Source organism: Thunnus maccoyii, chromosome 19 (genome assembly GCF_910596095.1).
Source record: "Thunnus maccoyii chromosome 19, fThuMac1.1, whole genome shotgun sequence".
Lineage (NCBI taxonomy): Eukaryota > Metazoa > Chordata > Actinopteri > Scombriformes > Scombridae > Thunnus > Thunnus maccoyii.
The window spans coordinates 7,666,073-7,684,206 of NC_056551.1; the positions used below are offsets into that span (position 1 = coordinate 7,666,073).

General features: G+C 40.3%; 1 protein-coding gene across 4 annotated transcripts in view; it reads right to left on the reverse strand.

Annotated features, from left to right (window-relative positions):
* Positions 1 to 5,798, reverse strand: part of rxraa (retinoid X receptor, alpha a) — a 105,540-nt gene extending 99,742 nt beyond the window's left edge. For all 4 annotated transcript variants that reach the window (XM_042396073.1, XM_042396071.1, XM_042396072.1 and 1 more), the window contains exon 1: positions 5,436 to 5,798. In XM_042396073.1, coding sequence (XP_042252007.1) covers positions 5,436 to 5,463 — 28 coding nt within the window. In that variant the 5' untranslated portion in view covers positions 5,464 to 5,798. The remainder of the gene's footprint in view (positions 1 to 5,435) is intronic.
* Positions 5,799 to 18,134: the final 12,336 nt, after the last annotated feature.

An 18,134-nucleotide genomic window follows, 5' to 3' on the forward strand; every position in this document is an offset into this window, starting at 1 on the left:
AAACACATCATTCCAGCTTTTGATCATGTTACACACTGATGATATCACAACCAGTGTAACAGATACATAATATTACAACATGTAAAGCAGTGATCCACCGTAGTTTAGTCGTGCTTTTATGGATTGAAATTTTAAAGTAGAAAACAAAGTTCTACTCACGCATGCTGTAGTGCAACTAGTTCAAGTGAATTAGATCAACGTGTTTTAAATCAGCGGTTCTCATTGTTATAATTAGTGTGGAAAAAAATGCGGGCAGAGGGAAATATAATGACAGGAAGGAGCAGAACATATCTAGGATTCACTCGATTCGTCATCCCTCTCCAGTGAATACCCATCAAAGCCCATGTGCTCATAACTTAATTACAAAACACATCATAACCGCCAAACAGCCAAGATATTTTCATGCATTACCGCGATCACAGAAGAAGAGTCGACAGTTGTTTTTATTATTAAAAACATGCCAACTTGAGGATTACAGAGGAACAGAAAGGGAAGTCATCATCTAACAGCTACTTTTTTGGATTCTCGGCAACTTTTTTCATTTCACAACACAATGATAATATACTTTAGCTTTCTTTCTATTTCTTTCTTACTTATATGTTTTCTTTCTTGCTCATCTTTCGTATGTGTTTCTCCTCCTTGCTTGGTGATACACACAGAACACAGAAAACAGAGCCCTGGCTAGAGGAGAGCAAACCGACCTTCCACTCACTGCGAATTATGAGTGTGATCTGGTCAAATCCCCGCAGAGACTACGTTTCCACTTCAAAAGAGTGGTTGTACGCACCCTGAATACTGCCAGCCCACAGAAAAGCCATTCAAGGCAGTTAGAGGACCTGCAATAAAACCCAAGACTAATGGTGCTCAGATGATTCAAACACTTAGTAGTGAAAATGCAAGCTACAACAATCAAACTTCAACAAATCAAAACAGTGTGTAAATTTGTGTTGAAATGATTGCTCCATTAAAACGTGATTATTTACTGCGTTTCTCTGTCTTTATATTTTTATAAACTGAATATTTGGGGGTTTTGAAGGACGGCCAATGTGAAGACGTCACCTCAAGCTTGTGAAGGCTATTTTTCATTTCATACATTCTCATTTAAGTGATTAACTGCAAAAAAGTAACAACAATAGTTGTTAGCTGCAGCACAACATACCATGCAGAGAATTAGTAAGGATAGAAAAAAAAGGAAAGAAACATAAAAAGACAGAAAGACAAAGAAAAAAAGAAAGAACTGCAAGCTACTGTCTTTAAACACTTTAAACAACAGATTGAACGCCAAAGGCGAATTCCTGAAATGATAGAGCATATGGGGAGCAAAGGTCAAGGTTTAAGGTGCAAAGTTCAGTGCGGCCGTTATCAATAAAGGCCTCCTGCGAGCGAGGAGCTCCCTACACAAATAATTAACGAGCCTTTGAGCCATTCCATGATTTCTGCATCAGAGTGCCTTCCAGCAGTTTCTGATTCATACTATGTTTAGAACATAAACAAGTGTGGGCCGCAGAGGAGAGAGGAGAGAGCATGACAAGCTAAACTGTGCGCTGTTTTATCTGAAGCCAACAAGCTTTCTTCTTAGTCATGAAGTGTAATTAATGCTTTATACTGATCAACAGAGATACTCCATGAATAAAAAACACACTTGATGGCAATTCACTGCGAAAAAAAAAAAAAAAAACACTCTTGCTGTGTTCATAATTGGAGCATAAATCTTTTTTTTTCTTTCTCCCCTCTCGTACAGTTTAGTTTGGATGTTGGCAGTGGTAAAGGGTGGGAAAGCGGAGGGTGGGCACATAGAAGGCGAGCAAATTTTCTTTGATTTGCTTGAGTTAAAGGCCTCATGGGTGAGATAGAGAGAGGAAAAAAGAGAAAGGAGAGGGAGAGAGAGCTGTCACTTTAAGCCATTAAGTCTCGCTATAAAACTCCTCCAATAAAAATGACAGCTGCAGCCCCTTTTCTCAAAAGGGGAGCAAAAGCATCACATCAGGAACACAAAACTGGACGGCTGTAAAAGACAAACTTGGCCAAATGCTTTTGACAGTGTAATTCCCCCAGCCCTCTCCCACCACACACACACACACACTCACACACACCCCTCCCAGCAGACGCACACCCTCTCCCAGTATTACCTTTGTTCCTGAGTTACTGCCAGAAAAGGAATGTAGCCCTCAGTCTATCCCACACACACACACACACACACACACACACACACCACCATGAATCTCACTTTCTCATCAAAGACCATGAACTTCATTGATTTTGGGAGGGGTGTGTGTGTCTGTGAGTGTGTGTGTGTGCACAGGGGGTACCTTATGTTCCCCCAAACAGAAAGCAACACAGAGTTTAACAGTGGGATGTTTGAGTTCCATCGGACTCAGGAAAAAAACAACAACATGCATCCCTTTAGCAGGTGGCAAAATGAGCCTTTGAGGTGAACAGTCAGTCGCTTTTCAGTATTGTTGAGGTCAGAGCAACAAGTTACTTGTGATCACTCCAAAGAGAGAGTTTGTTTCATAGAGCTCTGGAAAACATAAAGAAACTTCAGTCAAGTTTAAGTTAACACTGGTCCAAATTCAGGATACAAAATCTCTATTAAAAGTATAATCCATTTGATTATTCTCATATCTAAGTTGGATTTAATTTACCTAGGGTTGTGGTTTGTTCCTTCACATAGTTCATTAGAATTTCATTCATGACTCTCTATTACTTTAGTGGGGAAAAAAAGGCTTCAATTTTCTAAAAAGTTCCATATCTAATTTGGGAAAAATAATCCTTTCAACATATGACTATACACGTCTCTTCAGACAAGCAAATACACCAGTAAAAAATGCATAACTTTAAGCTGCTGGAGCTACTTAGATGCTGACATATTAGCCACAAGCTCATCAACCCAACAGAAAAATCAGCACTTCATCAATACTTATAGATTACCTGACTTCTAGGAAAAAGGGCTTTTCACCCGAGCATTGTTGAAAAACTCCTTTCACAGACACATTGTTTATTTCACTGACAAACTGTCATGATCAGCCTCGTCTTGCTCTGACAAAAGGACACATTCTCCTTTTAATCTCATCCTTTCAGTCTTCATGGCTTAATGTCAAGTATGGTGGTGGTGGTGGTGGTGGTGGCAGCGGCGGTGGTGGGGGTGATAGTGAGATAAGGCTGCACATCAGCATACAGCACAGAGCCTACGGCGCTAAAGGGAGATGTCGTCATCACAGCCAACAACTGATCTATAACTGTAAAACGTACTTACTGTCATCTCAAGCGGTTGCATGTCAGAATTTCTAATGCAGCACGACAGATAATTACACTGAGTGAACGGCTAATCGATACGTTCAAGGACTTCGCAGATAGCGGCGTCCTTGAAGTGGCCAATTAACAATCAGCGCTCAAGTGGACCTTTGATGGAGCAAGTTTAAATATAAATGGCGATTTTAAGGGCTGACAGATTAGGACTATAGGCGATGAGAGAGCTGCTGATACAGCATGTGGTGCTGCTTGGAGGAAAAAGATGAGATCCAACACTCTGCTGGAAAAAAAGTGTTCCTCCTCACTTAAACAATGAAGCAATGAGCCTTACACCAACCACAGAGGCTTTCAGATGGACTTTGCTGTCTGTGTACGCTGTCAAGTGTCTGCATGGATGACTCTGGCGCACATTTAGGCAGGCCGAAACTCATATCACTTTCAATGTGGACACACAATACGGTGCACCTGTAATAACAGCCTGTCAGTGTGTGTAACGCTGGTGGTTTAGCATATTTCTGAGAAGCCACATAAAGGGCGTTGTGGCCACAGTGTCAGCGAGCGGGCCTGTAACAGAAGAAAGCCGCCCCGGTGTCTCAGAAGTTCCCCCGTGAATCTCCTCGGTGCGTACAGGCGGCTGATGATACGTGTCGAGGTGTAACACGACTCCCTCATGAAAGAGCAGCAGACACAATAACAGGGCTCGCCTACAGGTCTGTACTGTATCTCTGCTACAGGGGACAAGGGTCTGCTCTGTTCACTCTGACAAACTTACAGTAGCATTCAGCATTAATGATTTACAGTGAGCTGTGCTTGTGTGGGACTGTGTGTGTTTCAACTAGGAATTAAAAGGATCCATTAATACAAACTGGACTTAGCCTAAGATTAATGGTTTAAGACGGAGTAATTTATAAGCCATATTAATTCCACTTTTCCTGGAAATTCAAAAATGTCCCTGTTGCAATGAGAAATGACAGCTGTACCTACAAATGCCCCCCCCCCCCCCCCCCCCCCCCCTTTTTCCCCTTTAAATCTTTACCTTCTGGATAAATGAAGCATCAAACATTAATCTGAAAGTTGCCTCTCTCCTTTTATTACAACACACAAAGTGTCAAATTTACCAGGTGGCCTCAAAAAACCAGTGGTGTTAGTGTAGATTATATCTATCCACACAAAACAGGCGTCTGTTCAAATCTCAGATAGTGACTACAGTGTACAAAAGGTGTTCTTCACCAGTGTCACCTGTGTGTAACCGGTGTGTTAATCTTTACTTCAACACAGTTTCAAGAGACAAACTGCCAAGACACAACCTCAAACTGCCTTGATAAGTCGAGCGACTTTGTTTGAGCACAGTGCCAAGTTTAAATCCCAACTTCTACGCTGTTTGGGGTTCATTTTCCAACCACTAGCATTCAAAGTTAAACGGAAGCAAATTTCGCCGCAACCCAAGTCACGTGAAAAACAACATAAAGCGTAAAAAAACGACTTCCAAGCACATATTCATATTTTAACCATACCTGCCAGATGATTTCAAGAAAACACACACACTACCTACTCACAAGACATACCCCGAGCTTACGTAATACGGAAAACGTGCGTTAAAAAAAGTACATTTTCTATGTAAAATTCCTAACTGTTTTTGCAATAATGTTTGAATGTGTTCAATCCAGTTCACGCAAGTTCAAAGCTTCATCTCGACTCGCACTTTTTTTCTCATGCAACTGATGTTAAATAAAATATGTCGACGTTTAAAGCAAAGGCGCAAACTTAAAGCGAGTAGGTACAGTTAATTGCAGCGCACGCGAGGTATGCGCGCGGCTTATCCCGAGCGAGATGTCACTCCGTATCAAAGCGAAATGTCATCAACTCAGACAGCAGCATTAGATATGCAACACAGCGAAGATATGTCTGTTTCTATTTTAAACGAAACGATAAGTCCACGTTAGTAAAAAATGAAATAAAATAAAGATTATAACGTTGCCTCCAGCTCGTCAACAGCTCTAAACATGTTGATGCATTTGGCAACTCGCTGCACGCGCTGTCAAAAGAGAAAAGAGGGCAAAAAGGAAAAAAAAAAAAAAAAAAAACGCAGCGCGAGGACACGTTTCAATCTGCCGATGAAAGTCCTATCAAAACCCACACGTTCATAACCCAGCAAGGCTTTGTCATTAAACAAACAAACTTACCCAATGACAAGAATGGTTTGGTTTCCATGTCTGTCTGGTAGGTTAGCTCATGCCAGCTGAGACGACCGCGTTTGGGAGTTTTTCACAGGCGGCTGCCCGAGTAGACTAGACCAGACCCGGGCGCTGCTGTTGCTGCTGCTGCTGCTGTGGTCCTCTTCAAGTAGACACGGGACTCGGCTCGAAGCGATAAAAGTGACAGGTCGATGTCTGATAGTCTCTGAAGATAACCTAATGTTTCTTCCTCTGTTTGCTCACTCAGCTGCTGCGCTCTCACTCTCTCCTCTCCCTCTCGCGCTCGGTGTACAACAACTCCAACTACTGGATCCGCACTGCAAAAGGGACCTGTGCAGGGGTACTCCCACCAACGTAGACTGGGCTGCAGCGACACCACAGATAGAAACGGGAGCCTTATCATGAACTTTCAAATCAACGACACAACATGAAGAAAATCGTAAATCGACTATACGGTGCATTTTATATTACAAGTCTACAGATTTTCCTCGAGGTGGAGGTTTTTCTAAATCATGTGGAGCCCTTTCAGCTGAGTAGCAGCTACTTATTCTTTTCGCTGCTTATCTCCTGTTATTTTAACCTGGTCACATCTGTTGAACCAGGGCTGTTGGCTCAGTTAGATAGATGTTTCAACTGCATTTACTCACCGCTGAGGCAATTAGCCTATCTCTCTGTAGAAGCTGCCACAACATAAAATATAAAATAAACACCCACTTACACTGTAGGGGTTGGGATTTGATGACATTTTATCTAATCTGATTCTGGTATTAAATCTGCTTATTAAATCAAATGTATATCAATTACAAAACTATGAAATTATGTCAACATTTTGTTAAAGCACTAATTGAATTAAAAGACAAACAAACAAAAAACTAAAACTCAGGTTTTGCCTGCATGTTTGCTGTTTATTTAAATGATTATCTGGATGTTTTGTACTCTCAGAATCAAATGTAGTAAAAACTTCCATCATAAAACAATGGCAAATTGTCTTTGATGTGTTTCTTTTCTTAAGAGACAGAGAGGCAAGATAAAAAATTAATTATTTGCTTTGATATGTTGAGACTCAAAGCTCAAAAAAAAAAAAAAAACCCAGACATTTTACCAACTTGTGACCATGTCGTATAACCCAACCCTAACAATGAGATATTGTGTTGTTATTGTGCAAAACAACAAAAAACAAAATCCAGACCAGGAAAGTTGCGCAAGCTCAAATGTTACTCAGTTACAATGTCAATATTTTTCTCAAAACTCCCCTCTCTACATCTGCTTATGTTTACTAAATTCATACTGTGATCTGCCAACATGGCAGAAAAATGAAAAATCTATAAATTTATTGCAGATGCATAAATGTTTGGGGCAGATTCACCAAAGCCCCCCCTAGGCTAGCTTTACAGCAAGCGGCAGCACACTCAATTTGCATAACTCTCGCTGCATTACACCAGTGTTAGATTATTTCACTATCACTGTTCTTGCTGCCATATATGTTCGACCATGACAGTTTACACCTCCTATCCTTCAACGCACAAGCCTGCACGCATGCAGGAGGCGCATTTTTCAAGAGTGTAAAAAATAATGCTTCTTTGGCCCAGATTGAAGGAGAATATCACAGTATAGGTTTTACATTCCCCCCACTGTAAAATCCTGTATGCACTGCATATAGGAGAGATGTAGGGTATACATACACCTCCTGCAGCCATCCTCTAGGCCTCTGTGATGAGCACGCTCCTATTAAGCACTTGAAGGTGTTCACCACGTTTGTACTGAGGCGAGATACATAATTAATGTAATGCATGGCACATCAAAGATCAAAGGCAGTTGTGCAAAAAAAAAAAGAAAAAAAAAGAGAAAAGTTAAGTCTGACTGGGCACTGATTCAAGGTGTGTTTGTGTGAATGTGTGAGACAGAGAATGTGTGTGTGTGTGTTTCGGTGTAGATGTTTGAGGAGAGCAAAAATGAGCCCTGAGGTAGGCTGATTATTCCACACACTTGCTTTTGTGAGCATATTTCCTTCATCTATCTTCCAAGTAAACAACTATCAATCATCGGGCGTTGTCATGTTTGTGAGATGATGTTAAGTGACTTAATTGGCTGGATAAATGCTCATCAGAGGGGGTGGGGAGGGGGTGGAAGGGGGGGAGGAGGAGCAGTGATTGGACATCCTATTTGTCCTCGGTTTAGAAGGCTGTTTTGCCTCGGGCCCCTGCTCTGTAATAGAAGACAGACGCAACACGGCCTTTTTAAACACCTCGATCAGGCCGGGTCCTCTCATCTGCATGCTAGACCGAGCTATTTAATCCTTAACGTGGGCCATGATTAATAGCGGTCTGACCCTTCACCTCCATCCATATAAATTCTCCGTAGGCTGTTTTGGCTCTCCCGAATGCTTCACACCTCTCCTCTCGGACCTCTCGAATCTATACTTAACTCTTAATTGCGATATCTCTTGGCTCAGTTCTTTCTCTCTCTTTCTTTCTCTCTTTTTTCTTTCTCCACTTTAAGCAATGTGTTTTGGCCTCAGGGGGATGAGAGACCACCACTGTTACGATACACTCTGCTATGGTTGCTTTGACAGCCCCCTCCTCCTCTTTCTCCTTCTCTTAAAGTGGGTGATAAATGAGACAAGGGCCTTTTGGTCTCCTTTGTACTTTGACCATTCACAACAAGCTCATCCGTAAAAGTGATTATGGCCTCTTTCGGTGGCAATGACAATGGTTTCCAATCCGGAGGAATGTATGGATAGATATGCACAGCAATCTATGACTGCTACTAACGATTACTTTTATTATAGATTCATCTGTTTATTACTTTTTTTCCCAATTACTTGTTTAATTAATTAAAATATCAGAAAATAGTAAAAAAATATCTTCAGATAGCTTCTTTTATCCAACAGCACTACGGGAATCCACGTGGTTGCATCAAAATGAAACCAAACCTCTTAACAACAGCTTGAATCAAGAAGTTACAAACGAAGCTGATTCTATGTTTATTAGGAGCCTCTCTCTCTCTTTTTTTTAGCGTGATTCCACTTAAATGTGGACATGATTGAGGGCTGAGGGAAAAGGTGTGCTACGAGGAACACAAAAGCATGTGAGATCATTAGGGCGTTTGCTGAGGTGTTCAGCATTGTCCGCCCTGAGGGAAGGTCTTGATCGTCACAGCCCCGGGTTCACATTCCTTAACCCTGGGGTCAGGGCTTTGTCTGAGGATAGCACTGAGGCAACTTCCCCTGCGGAAATCAACAAGAGCTGACACACTGAACGCTGGAGACGCACACAGAGGCAGGAAGAGGGACCACCAAACACACACAGAAGCACATGCATGGCGATTTTGTCTAAAAACTGAGAATGAGAAAAAAGACAGATGTAAAAGGACCATGCTAGTGTATGTGTTTTTAGCACATTAAATACAAATCACATGCTCATACTTAAGATTTTTGCTGACCACTTTTGAATGCATGCTCTATATTTTTAGATTTTTGGTCATTTTTCCCCCTGATCTAGGCAGCCATTGGTTTCCTTTCATTTCTGTACATTGTTAAAACCAATAAGCAGAGTCTTCCTTATCTTGCGTCATCACTATGAACATCAAGTTTGACTTAATCTGTATCAACATTACATTATTGTTGCAGTTTAAAGATCTTATTTTTGTCATTTTAGCCATCGTTTCTATCAGATAACGTTGTAACCTAAACCAAAACCAAACCTTTATTTGGAGGAACAAAAACAGTAATGATATCAGTAATAATCCCTCATTGCACAGGAAAACTATGGGAGCGCATAACTATAGCAAATACAGTTGGTAAAACTTTTAACAGGATGTTTGTTTCTAAATGTGATGGTTGTTGGGTATTACACCTTCATTTTGTATTCAAAAAGCTTTAGCAATGTCGCCATATCCCAAGATCTCAGCAATTACCTTAGTGAGTGCAATCTTAGTTGTAATAAACTGGAATAACTGTTTAAGCGTAGATTGAGTTAAAAGTCTGTAGTGCATTACCTCACAAGAATAATGTAATGATGTAAGTCTGAATGGAAACCAATCGATGCCTGGAATGGTAGACAAAATATATCCAAATTTCTAAAACACAGTCTGGTTTGCAGAGAAGTAAGTTGTCACATGAAGTGTCAGTGATTTGTATTAAATATACTAAAATATGCAAACACACTGATATGGTCCTTTAGAACACAGTTCAATGACAGCAGCCATGTTGTAGACCACGACTTTCAAGGGCTTCTACCATGTTTTACACCATAAAGTAAAAATGAATACATAAACCTATTAAACATACAGCAGCAGATCTCAGGAACAATTCCAGCGCCATTTTGCTATACTCTGTTTTCACAGACAGAGTTCATTTCATCAGAGGTGATAAGAGCTTTGTGGATATCTGCCCATCAAATCGAGCTGACGGATGGCATAAATCCAGGCACAGGGCCAAGGAAATGGTAGTAAAAAAAAAAAAAGCACAGAATTTTCCTAAATGATCAGAGCCCATTCCGCCATTCCGCTCAGGGCTGTTATCAATATTGAACATTACATCAGCTGTATCACTGCCTTGCTATGCTGGGTTTTGAATGCTGCCATGGGCAGATGAGACTCCCTCAACGGGAACGTCTGAAGCTCAGGCATGCATCATTCTTTAATATCATATTAAAGTGAAATTGGCTACATTTAAACAGACGCTGCCATAAATCTCGTCAGCACTTGGCAGAGGCTGGTTTTATCACAGAGGGGAGAATCACTGTCCCTGCAGAGCATCATCTTCTTACCTACGATTGAGTCCAGCGTTATTGCATGATGATGGAGCTACTGTGCTGCTGGAGCTGGCAGATTGAGAGGGTGAATTATGAGTGTGCAAAGGGTTGAAGGTGTAGTCAAACGTTTCTTTTTTTGGTCTGGAGTTGAAAGAGGACAGGTGATGTAAGTACACGCTGGAGGGTTAAGCATAGAATTCAAATTCCATAACTGTCAATCAATTTTTGATCAACTATTTGCATAGTATTTTTCAGTTAATTCTTGTAATTACATTATGCTGAATTATTTTCCACCAAGATCTGCAGAAAATTTTGAAGTATTTGTGTTGAAACACCATGAAAGGAATATCATAAAACATAAGTCAGCGATGAATACAGTGTCACCTTCAAGATGTCCTTTTCCCATTCGTTATTTTTAGCCAACTAGGCTTCAGTGTGATTGCTGTGAATTGGCAGAAATCCCTGCAATGCACATGCAATTTGTGACTCCATAGACTTGAGTTTAAGCAGGCCTGCAGGCCATTACCCAAGATCTGTCTTTGTCATTTTACATTTCAATCAAATGTGTCTGCCAAATGACAACATGTGCTCAGTCAGACTCAGTAACCTTAGATCTGTTTTGAAATTTGGTGAACTATAAATTCTACTGTATTTCCTGTTGTGTGTTTTACACATTTATGTGCAGACATTGGTGGGGGGGAATTGTGCTGGAAACCACAAGTCGTTGTGTTAACCATCACTGACTATATTTGCCTGAGTCACTAATTTACATTTTACAGAGAGCGTTTTTTTGGTTTGCAGTTTTGCTTTGAAAAGCTCAGCTGCTTTGTGTTGCATTGTTGCTGATCCTGCTTCCTAATCCTTTTTTTGGCTTTGCAGTGTAGTGACTTGCAATCAGAGCACATCCTGCAACAAAATGGTGGTTTATGCTCAATCCCATACTGTAGACTGAATGATTTGGAGGCAGGGGAAATGATTGACTGGATAAAGTGTCTTTTTTTTTCTCTTTTTTAATCTTCCTTGACACTTGTGTGCTTGAGCTGTAAATGTTTGCATGTAGGGTAACTGAGTGCACACGAGTTGTCAGCTTTCAGCCTTTAAATAATACGACTTGAAAACATAACTCATCTGAAAAAAATTGGCATTACAATGAAATAAAGGAAAATGCCAAAAAACTAATGATCTAAAACTAGAGTTTACTTATTAAAGTGAAACATTAAGATATTTATTACTGCTGTGAACCACAGAAAAGCCAGGACATATCTGATATTGGTCAATAGATGTGTCCTAAGTGACTTCCTTTCCAGCCGGTACAGTACAGCTGGGAGAGAGTGCGACACTGTTGGACTTCAGCTGGGTAAACATTCCCCGCCGAGGCCAGAGATCTTGTGTACACACAGGGCACTGCACACGTTTAGCGAAGAGGGGGAGGGAGGGTGGGGGGTGGGCTCACAGCCGCCACAAGGATGGATGGTCTAACCAGGCCAGAGTCCATGTGGGCACAGCAGTCAAAATATGACAAGAGACCACCCCATCTGCTGAAACCATTAAGCTCTGACGAACAGATACCAGCTCAAGTAAGGCAGAGGATGTAACGCTTCCACACCTCTTGCCTCCTTATATACATACACACATGTGTTTGCAAAGACGCACACAAGCACGCTCGTGCAGGCACGCTGTACGTTATGCGATTCTCAGACCGCCTGTGGAGGAAATAGACTCAATGGTGCTTGAAAGAAACAGAGAAAGTCATTTCACTGAGAGGAACATTACAATGAAGTGGAGTAACGGGACACCTCTTCTGTGGCTTCCTGCATGCGCACCTACAGACTAGCGCTGACAGTCATGCACACATTTGTGCAAGACCGCAGCTAATAATAAACCTCTGAGAGTCAGACAGGGCGGATGTGATAGAGATAATAAATTTTCCTTTGCCAAAATTAAAGTCATTTTTCCTGTGTTTGAAAGGAGGCCTGCTGAGATATCAGGGCTAGACATTGTCGTATGCGTGCAAGGTACAGTTAGCTCAGGGGATGCAGAGTGCTGCTATTTGTCTGGATTAACTTTCCTCACGGGAACTCATGTTGCTGCTGCCAGTTAGACACTCCACATTTACCATCTTCATCTTTTGCAGTATTCAGACTTGTGTTTGTTTGTCTATTAGTGAGTGAGATATCAAGAGAACTTTGCAGATTTCAGAATTTTGATGGGACGTTAGTCCATTGGTGAAGGAAAAACAGATACACTAGCACCACCATGAAGTGCTTTTTATTTGTGGCTCATGACTCTTGATACAGGAGGCATGGATACAACAAGTCTTTGTAATGGATTCCTTAGTTTAAGGCAAATCTTTCAGTGTAGTCCACATCCATTTCTGCCGAGGCTGATTGGTTATCACTTTGACTTTTGGAAAAGCTGTTTCTTCAACATTCTTGTCAGAGATTTCCCCCAACTGTCACCAGATTTGGTGTAATACTTGGATGAGGCCAAAAAAATCTTCCAACATCATCTGCGTGCATATCAACTTAAAGTATGTCAGCAAAAGTTGATTGCATTTTTTCAATAGACAAATTTAAATAACTACACATTTTGCACAATTCATCCTTCTTCAAAGCCCTAATTTCCCAGGTTTTAGATATTCTCCAAAAAAAACCAAAAACAAAAACATGGTCACTAATTGGCTGATAGGTTGATATGTCTGCCATTATGCATATTTCGATGCAGCTCCAGATCCAGATACAGGTAAAAATCTTTGAAGATTTTCTGTGTGGCCTTGGCAGAGGAACTCTTTGGGTGATTCTTTAGTTTTTTGCTGTTGATGTTGTTTTTTTTCTTTTAATGTGTTTTTCGTTAATCAAATAAGGTGTTTGAAAAGATTTTTTGGGCCTATGGGGTCATGAAACTTACTGAACACATAAAAGACTTTTTGAATTTCAAAGTTTCAAAAATCAAGCAAGAAAAAAAAAAGTATCCAAACTTTTCAGGCAAGAACAGCTCTGTCTTGTCAGCAGAGTACTAGAGAGCCGCCCTTCCTTCACACATTATCTGCCTGTGAACGGTGAGCATAGGACTAGATGTGTTTGTGTATGTGTGTGTGTGTGTGTCAGCCACACTCTCCCTGTGATTTACAGCTCCTCTCACACTCTCCCCTTCTGTCTGCTGGTCAACTGCCATGGTGAAGGCGGCTACAATGGCCGGCTACAAACCACCATAAATCTGGACACTTCCTACCACTGTCTCCCACTTCAAGGGGAACCCTGTCCTGTTGCAAACATGATTAACCCTCTTCCTCTCTGTCCACAACCCCCTGCGCACACCCTTCAACCTCCATCCTCCTTCCTCCAGTAAGAGGCCCTGCTGCAGGGGAAAAAAAACAGGGCCTCCTTCACACCTCAGAGGCAAGGAGTGTAAGGAACCTTCCAGATATGCCATGATTCTCCTGAACAGGAAATAACTAATAAAGTATGACAAAGACAGTTAGTAAAAACCAAAAGAAAGTGAAACAAAAATATATACTGTACAACTGAGAAACTGAACAGATGTTATAGACATACCTAAAAGTATTGTAGACTGGATTTTAAATAATGTATTCTAGCTATAAAGTAAATAAAGAATAAAAACTGTGAAAAAGTAAACAAAACATTTCATGCAAGAAGTTATAGTATTCCTCCCCCACAATATGCAAAGTATAAAAACCAACCCTTTTACTTTAAGTTTTTATGAGAGCACCTTTCTTCTCCCAATGACAAAGTAAGAAAAAAGTTCTCAAAAGGCTTTCAAACCACGAAAGACTCGTTCAAGATGAGTGAAGCGATAGTCCCAGCATGCCAATTTGCAGCTTAGTAAGGACGTTTGCTTGGTGTTGGGAGGTTTAGAGCAGGAATAGAGACGTGTTGTCATTGAGCTACCCGAATGCATCTATGAAATTTAAGATGAAGAAGTGGGGGGAGGTGTGCTGTCAGTGGAGAGCAGGTCCTTCAGTGAACTGTGGCAGCAGACTATAACACAAGCCTTCAGCTGCAGTTCCAGCCTGTAGTCTGCTCCTACCCATTGGAAACACACACACACACCCTTGAAACACACATAAACACACACCCATAATCACCAACATGCACACAAAAGGACGCATTTTGCACACACACTTATGCATGGGCACACAAAAGGCTGCACATGTACACACACACACACACCAACGTGCACACTCATTATTCATGGAGAAACACACACAGATGCTTGATCTCCCCTGGCTGTCAGTCAGGCTCATATTCTTGGTTACAACTGAGGATACTGATGTAACAATTTTTTGAAAAACTTTATATGGCCAATCAATCTGAGCCAGCCAAAATCCTTTGTGTATTGATGTAGCAAAGGAAAAAAAAGAAAAAAAGACTTTTACTTCTCATGCCAAGTGCCAAATTATTCCCAGTGGCACAGCTGGTTGGTTAAATCATTTATGATGTTAGTATAACATGACACATTTTGACTTCTGGTGTATTAATTGGTTGGTTTTACTCATCAAGAGGATTGGCACTGGTTAACATTTGTATTAAAGGACTAAACCTTATGGTTGCTATAATCAAATGCTTCTGTTAACCTAGATGGAGTACAATCTTTCAGTAAGTAGCAGTTTTATAGTATGGTTATGCTTTAACATAAGTTAATGCAGGAGCTAACTCAAATTTAACTAAAGCATAGGTACATGTATTCATGTTTACTTAACAATATGTGAGGAAGTTTCTGAAAGTAATGGAAGTGTACTACCTGTAGGGAGTTAGATGAAGACTAAATAATTTAACTGTGCCTTTAGACTATATCCACACATGTTTGATGTGTTTGTTTGTATGTTGACAGTCTGACTTGGTCTATCACTTAATGTATTGCTTCCAAGTTTTGTCAGTTAATACTCTATGACCATGGTGTATTGGATGCAATTGTGACATTACAATGATGGGTAATGATGTGGAAGTGTACTGTACTACTTATTAAATTTGAAATATTTCCAACAAGAGGCATTGCATTCTTAATGTTAAGTAGCTGTGAAGCTGCAGCTTTTATGACAGCTGAACTATTCATGTCTGCTAAATGATGATTCATCCGAAACCTGCATCAACATGGGAAATCCTGTATTTAGTCTGTGACTGTACAGGTCTATATAAAGTATATACGCAATTGGCACAGCACTCCTGAATGTTAGATTCTAACAGATAAATTACATGTAATGCAGTCCAATACAACACAACCACTAACTATAGCCTCAGAAATTACTACTGAGTTAAAAAAACATTATTATTATAGCTTGTGGTATGGAGTTTACTGCATTATTAAGGTCCAAAATTACCACATGAAGGTCTTTTCAAACAACATTCAATATCTTTTACCAAATAAATCATCATTTGTTACATAACACTCAAGGACATTACTATAACTAATGCAAAATAATTACTAGTGCTGTCAGTCCCACTGAGAATCAATACTTTGTAATATTCTCATAGACATATACAGTCAAATCAAGTCAATTAATCTGTAGAGCACATTTAAAAACAACAACCAGCATACTTTACAGAGACATGAGAATTACAACCAAATGAAAAACACATACATTATAATGAGGATTAATAGGTATATTAATAAAAGCAGAGAATAAAGAAAAAATTGAATATCATAAAACACAAAAGTATTATGCAAACAAATAATAAACCGAGATTGTGACCCGCCATGTCTTTATGATGACAATTAAAGTGCTAAAGAAAAGAGATGGATCTTAAGGGTTTTTAAAACTCTTGATGGAGGGGGAAGAGCTAATCAACCCTGTCTCCTAAAAAGCATGTTCATATACAACAGACACAATTGCTGCCTGGGTTATGTTCACAGTCAATGTTTTTTCAAATACATGAAACTCTACATGTAAATATTTCACTGAAATCGAAGGGAGGTGGTCTGGGTAGATGTTGGGCATACAAGATGCAGGACTTTGGCACCAGAGACCAAGGTTTGCATTCCGAGTCCTGTGTGTGGTTAGGTTAAGGTTAGGAGAGAATTGCAATTCAGAAATAAAAGAATGTACTATGGTTTCCAAATTCTTAACAAACAGGAAGGATTCTCATTTTGCAAGTCATGTTAGAAAAAAAAGAAAGATAACACCTAGATTTCTTGTGTGAGAATTTACATTCAATGATAGAGGCCCAAGAGGGTTTATTGTGCTGTTTGAGAAGTCTGCAAGGCTGACGATTTGGACCTAATTTTTATTTTGGTATAGCTGAAGCATTTTTGCCATCCAGGATTTTGCATTCTCAATGCAGCTCAGCAGTGAGTTAAAACAACATTGATCACCAGGTTTCAGCGAAAGGTACAGCTGGGTATTGTCTACATAACTATATTATATTCTCTCAAAATAGAGCCCAAAGGAAGCATATGTAGGAAAAATAAAAAAGGGCCTAATATTGAACCTTGTGGTACGCCACAGGAGATGTGTGCAGAGGAAGAAGACATGCTAATTCATCAATTCTGACAGAGGCTGATCTGTCTTGGAGGTAAGAGGCAAACCACTGAAAGGCCTGCCCTTGAATGCCAACAACATGCTCAAGACCATCCAAGAGGATGGAGTGATTGACTGAGTCAAAGGTAGTGGAGAGATCTAAAAGAATTCAAAAAAGTGATTTTCTGAGTCTACGGCAAGGACAAATCATTTGTCACCATCTGGAGAGCAAAGATGCATCTTTAAAGCTGACAGAAATTTGTCCAGGATGCTGAATTTGTCCAAGAAGGAGATGAGTTGAGAGAAAACTATCTTTTCAAGAATCTTGGATAAAAAAAAGAGAGCTTTGGGATTGTCCGGTAATCATTAGGAATACATGGGTCTAGGTTAGATATAATGAGAAGTTTATAGAAGATTGTGTATAAAATAATAAGGCTAATGTAACATGATGATGACATTGAAGCAAAACAAAAGCAAATGTGTTGTCTACACATGTGGCTACATCTATTCAGAGTGTTTGATCGAAATTGGTCTGCTGAGACTCACTTCCCCTCGTCTTTACCACCTTTCCTTCACTAATAGAAAAACACTGATGTCATGAGCCCATTAGACATATAATGATTTACACTAGAAAGACCTGTGAAGGAGCTGCCAGCTGCTCCCATGCTCCTATGCCCTGTATTACCCTCCCTCCACACTTATGTCTGGAAGCACTATGAGGTTATTATGTCATTATTACAATAATGCCCTCAATGAAGTCCCAACCCCAGTAACAACACCTGTTTGATGCACCCTCAGGGACGTACTCAGCAAGCAGCCAGCATCTTTTATTTATTTTTTTCTGCTGAGGAGGAAAATAAATAAAGTGAAGGAGCAACACTATTTATGCAAATCTCATTTCACATGCGTCTTATGTCCTGCCACGCTTGCTTGGCAGTGCAGAGCTCAGATTGCGGGGCAAGTGACAGCGCAGAGGCTTAATATGACTGATTTCCTCTGTAATGATAATGCGATTGAGCACACTGTTTGTGCTGAGCACAAAGGGGCACATGAATAAGAGAAGGTTCGGAGTTAAAGTGTGAACGATCAGGGGGACTTTCTGGGCAAGCCCTCTTCTCGCCAGGCTCATACAATAATTAAAGCATATTTTACTTTGCTGGCGGAGTACAGTCTGCTGTGTGTGTGTGAATGCATTACACACCATATGGAAGTCTTCAGTGGGTGAAGTCAGCTATTGTACTGCCTTGATGTATGAGTTTATTTGATGGATTGCTGTCAACATGTGGTCTTTATTGTATATATTGTGTCACTCTGGCTCTCACTCACCATTGTTTACTTCGCACTCCTCCTGCTCTTTAACATCTGGCAAGTACAGGCAGTGAGATATGCAAGATACTCAGTAAACAGTGAGAAGTCTGAACATTCAATATTTAGAAAACTTCAAAATGTCATTTTCAA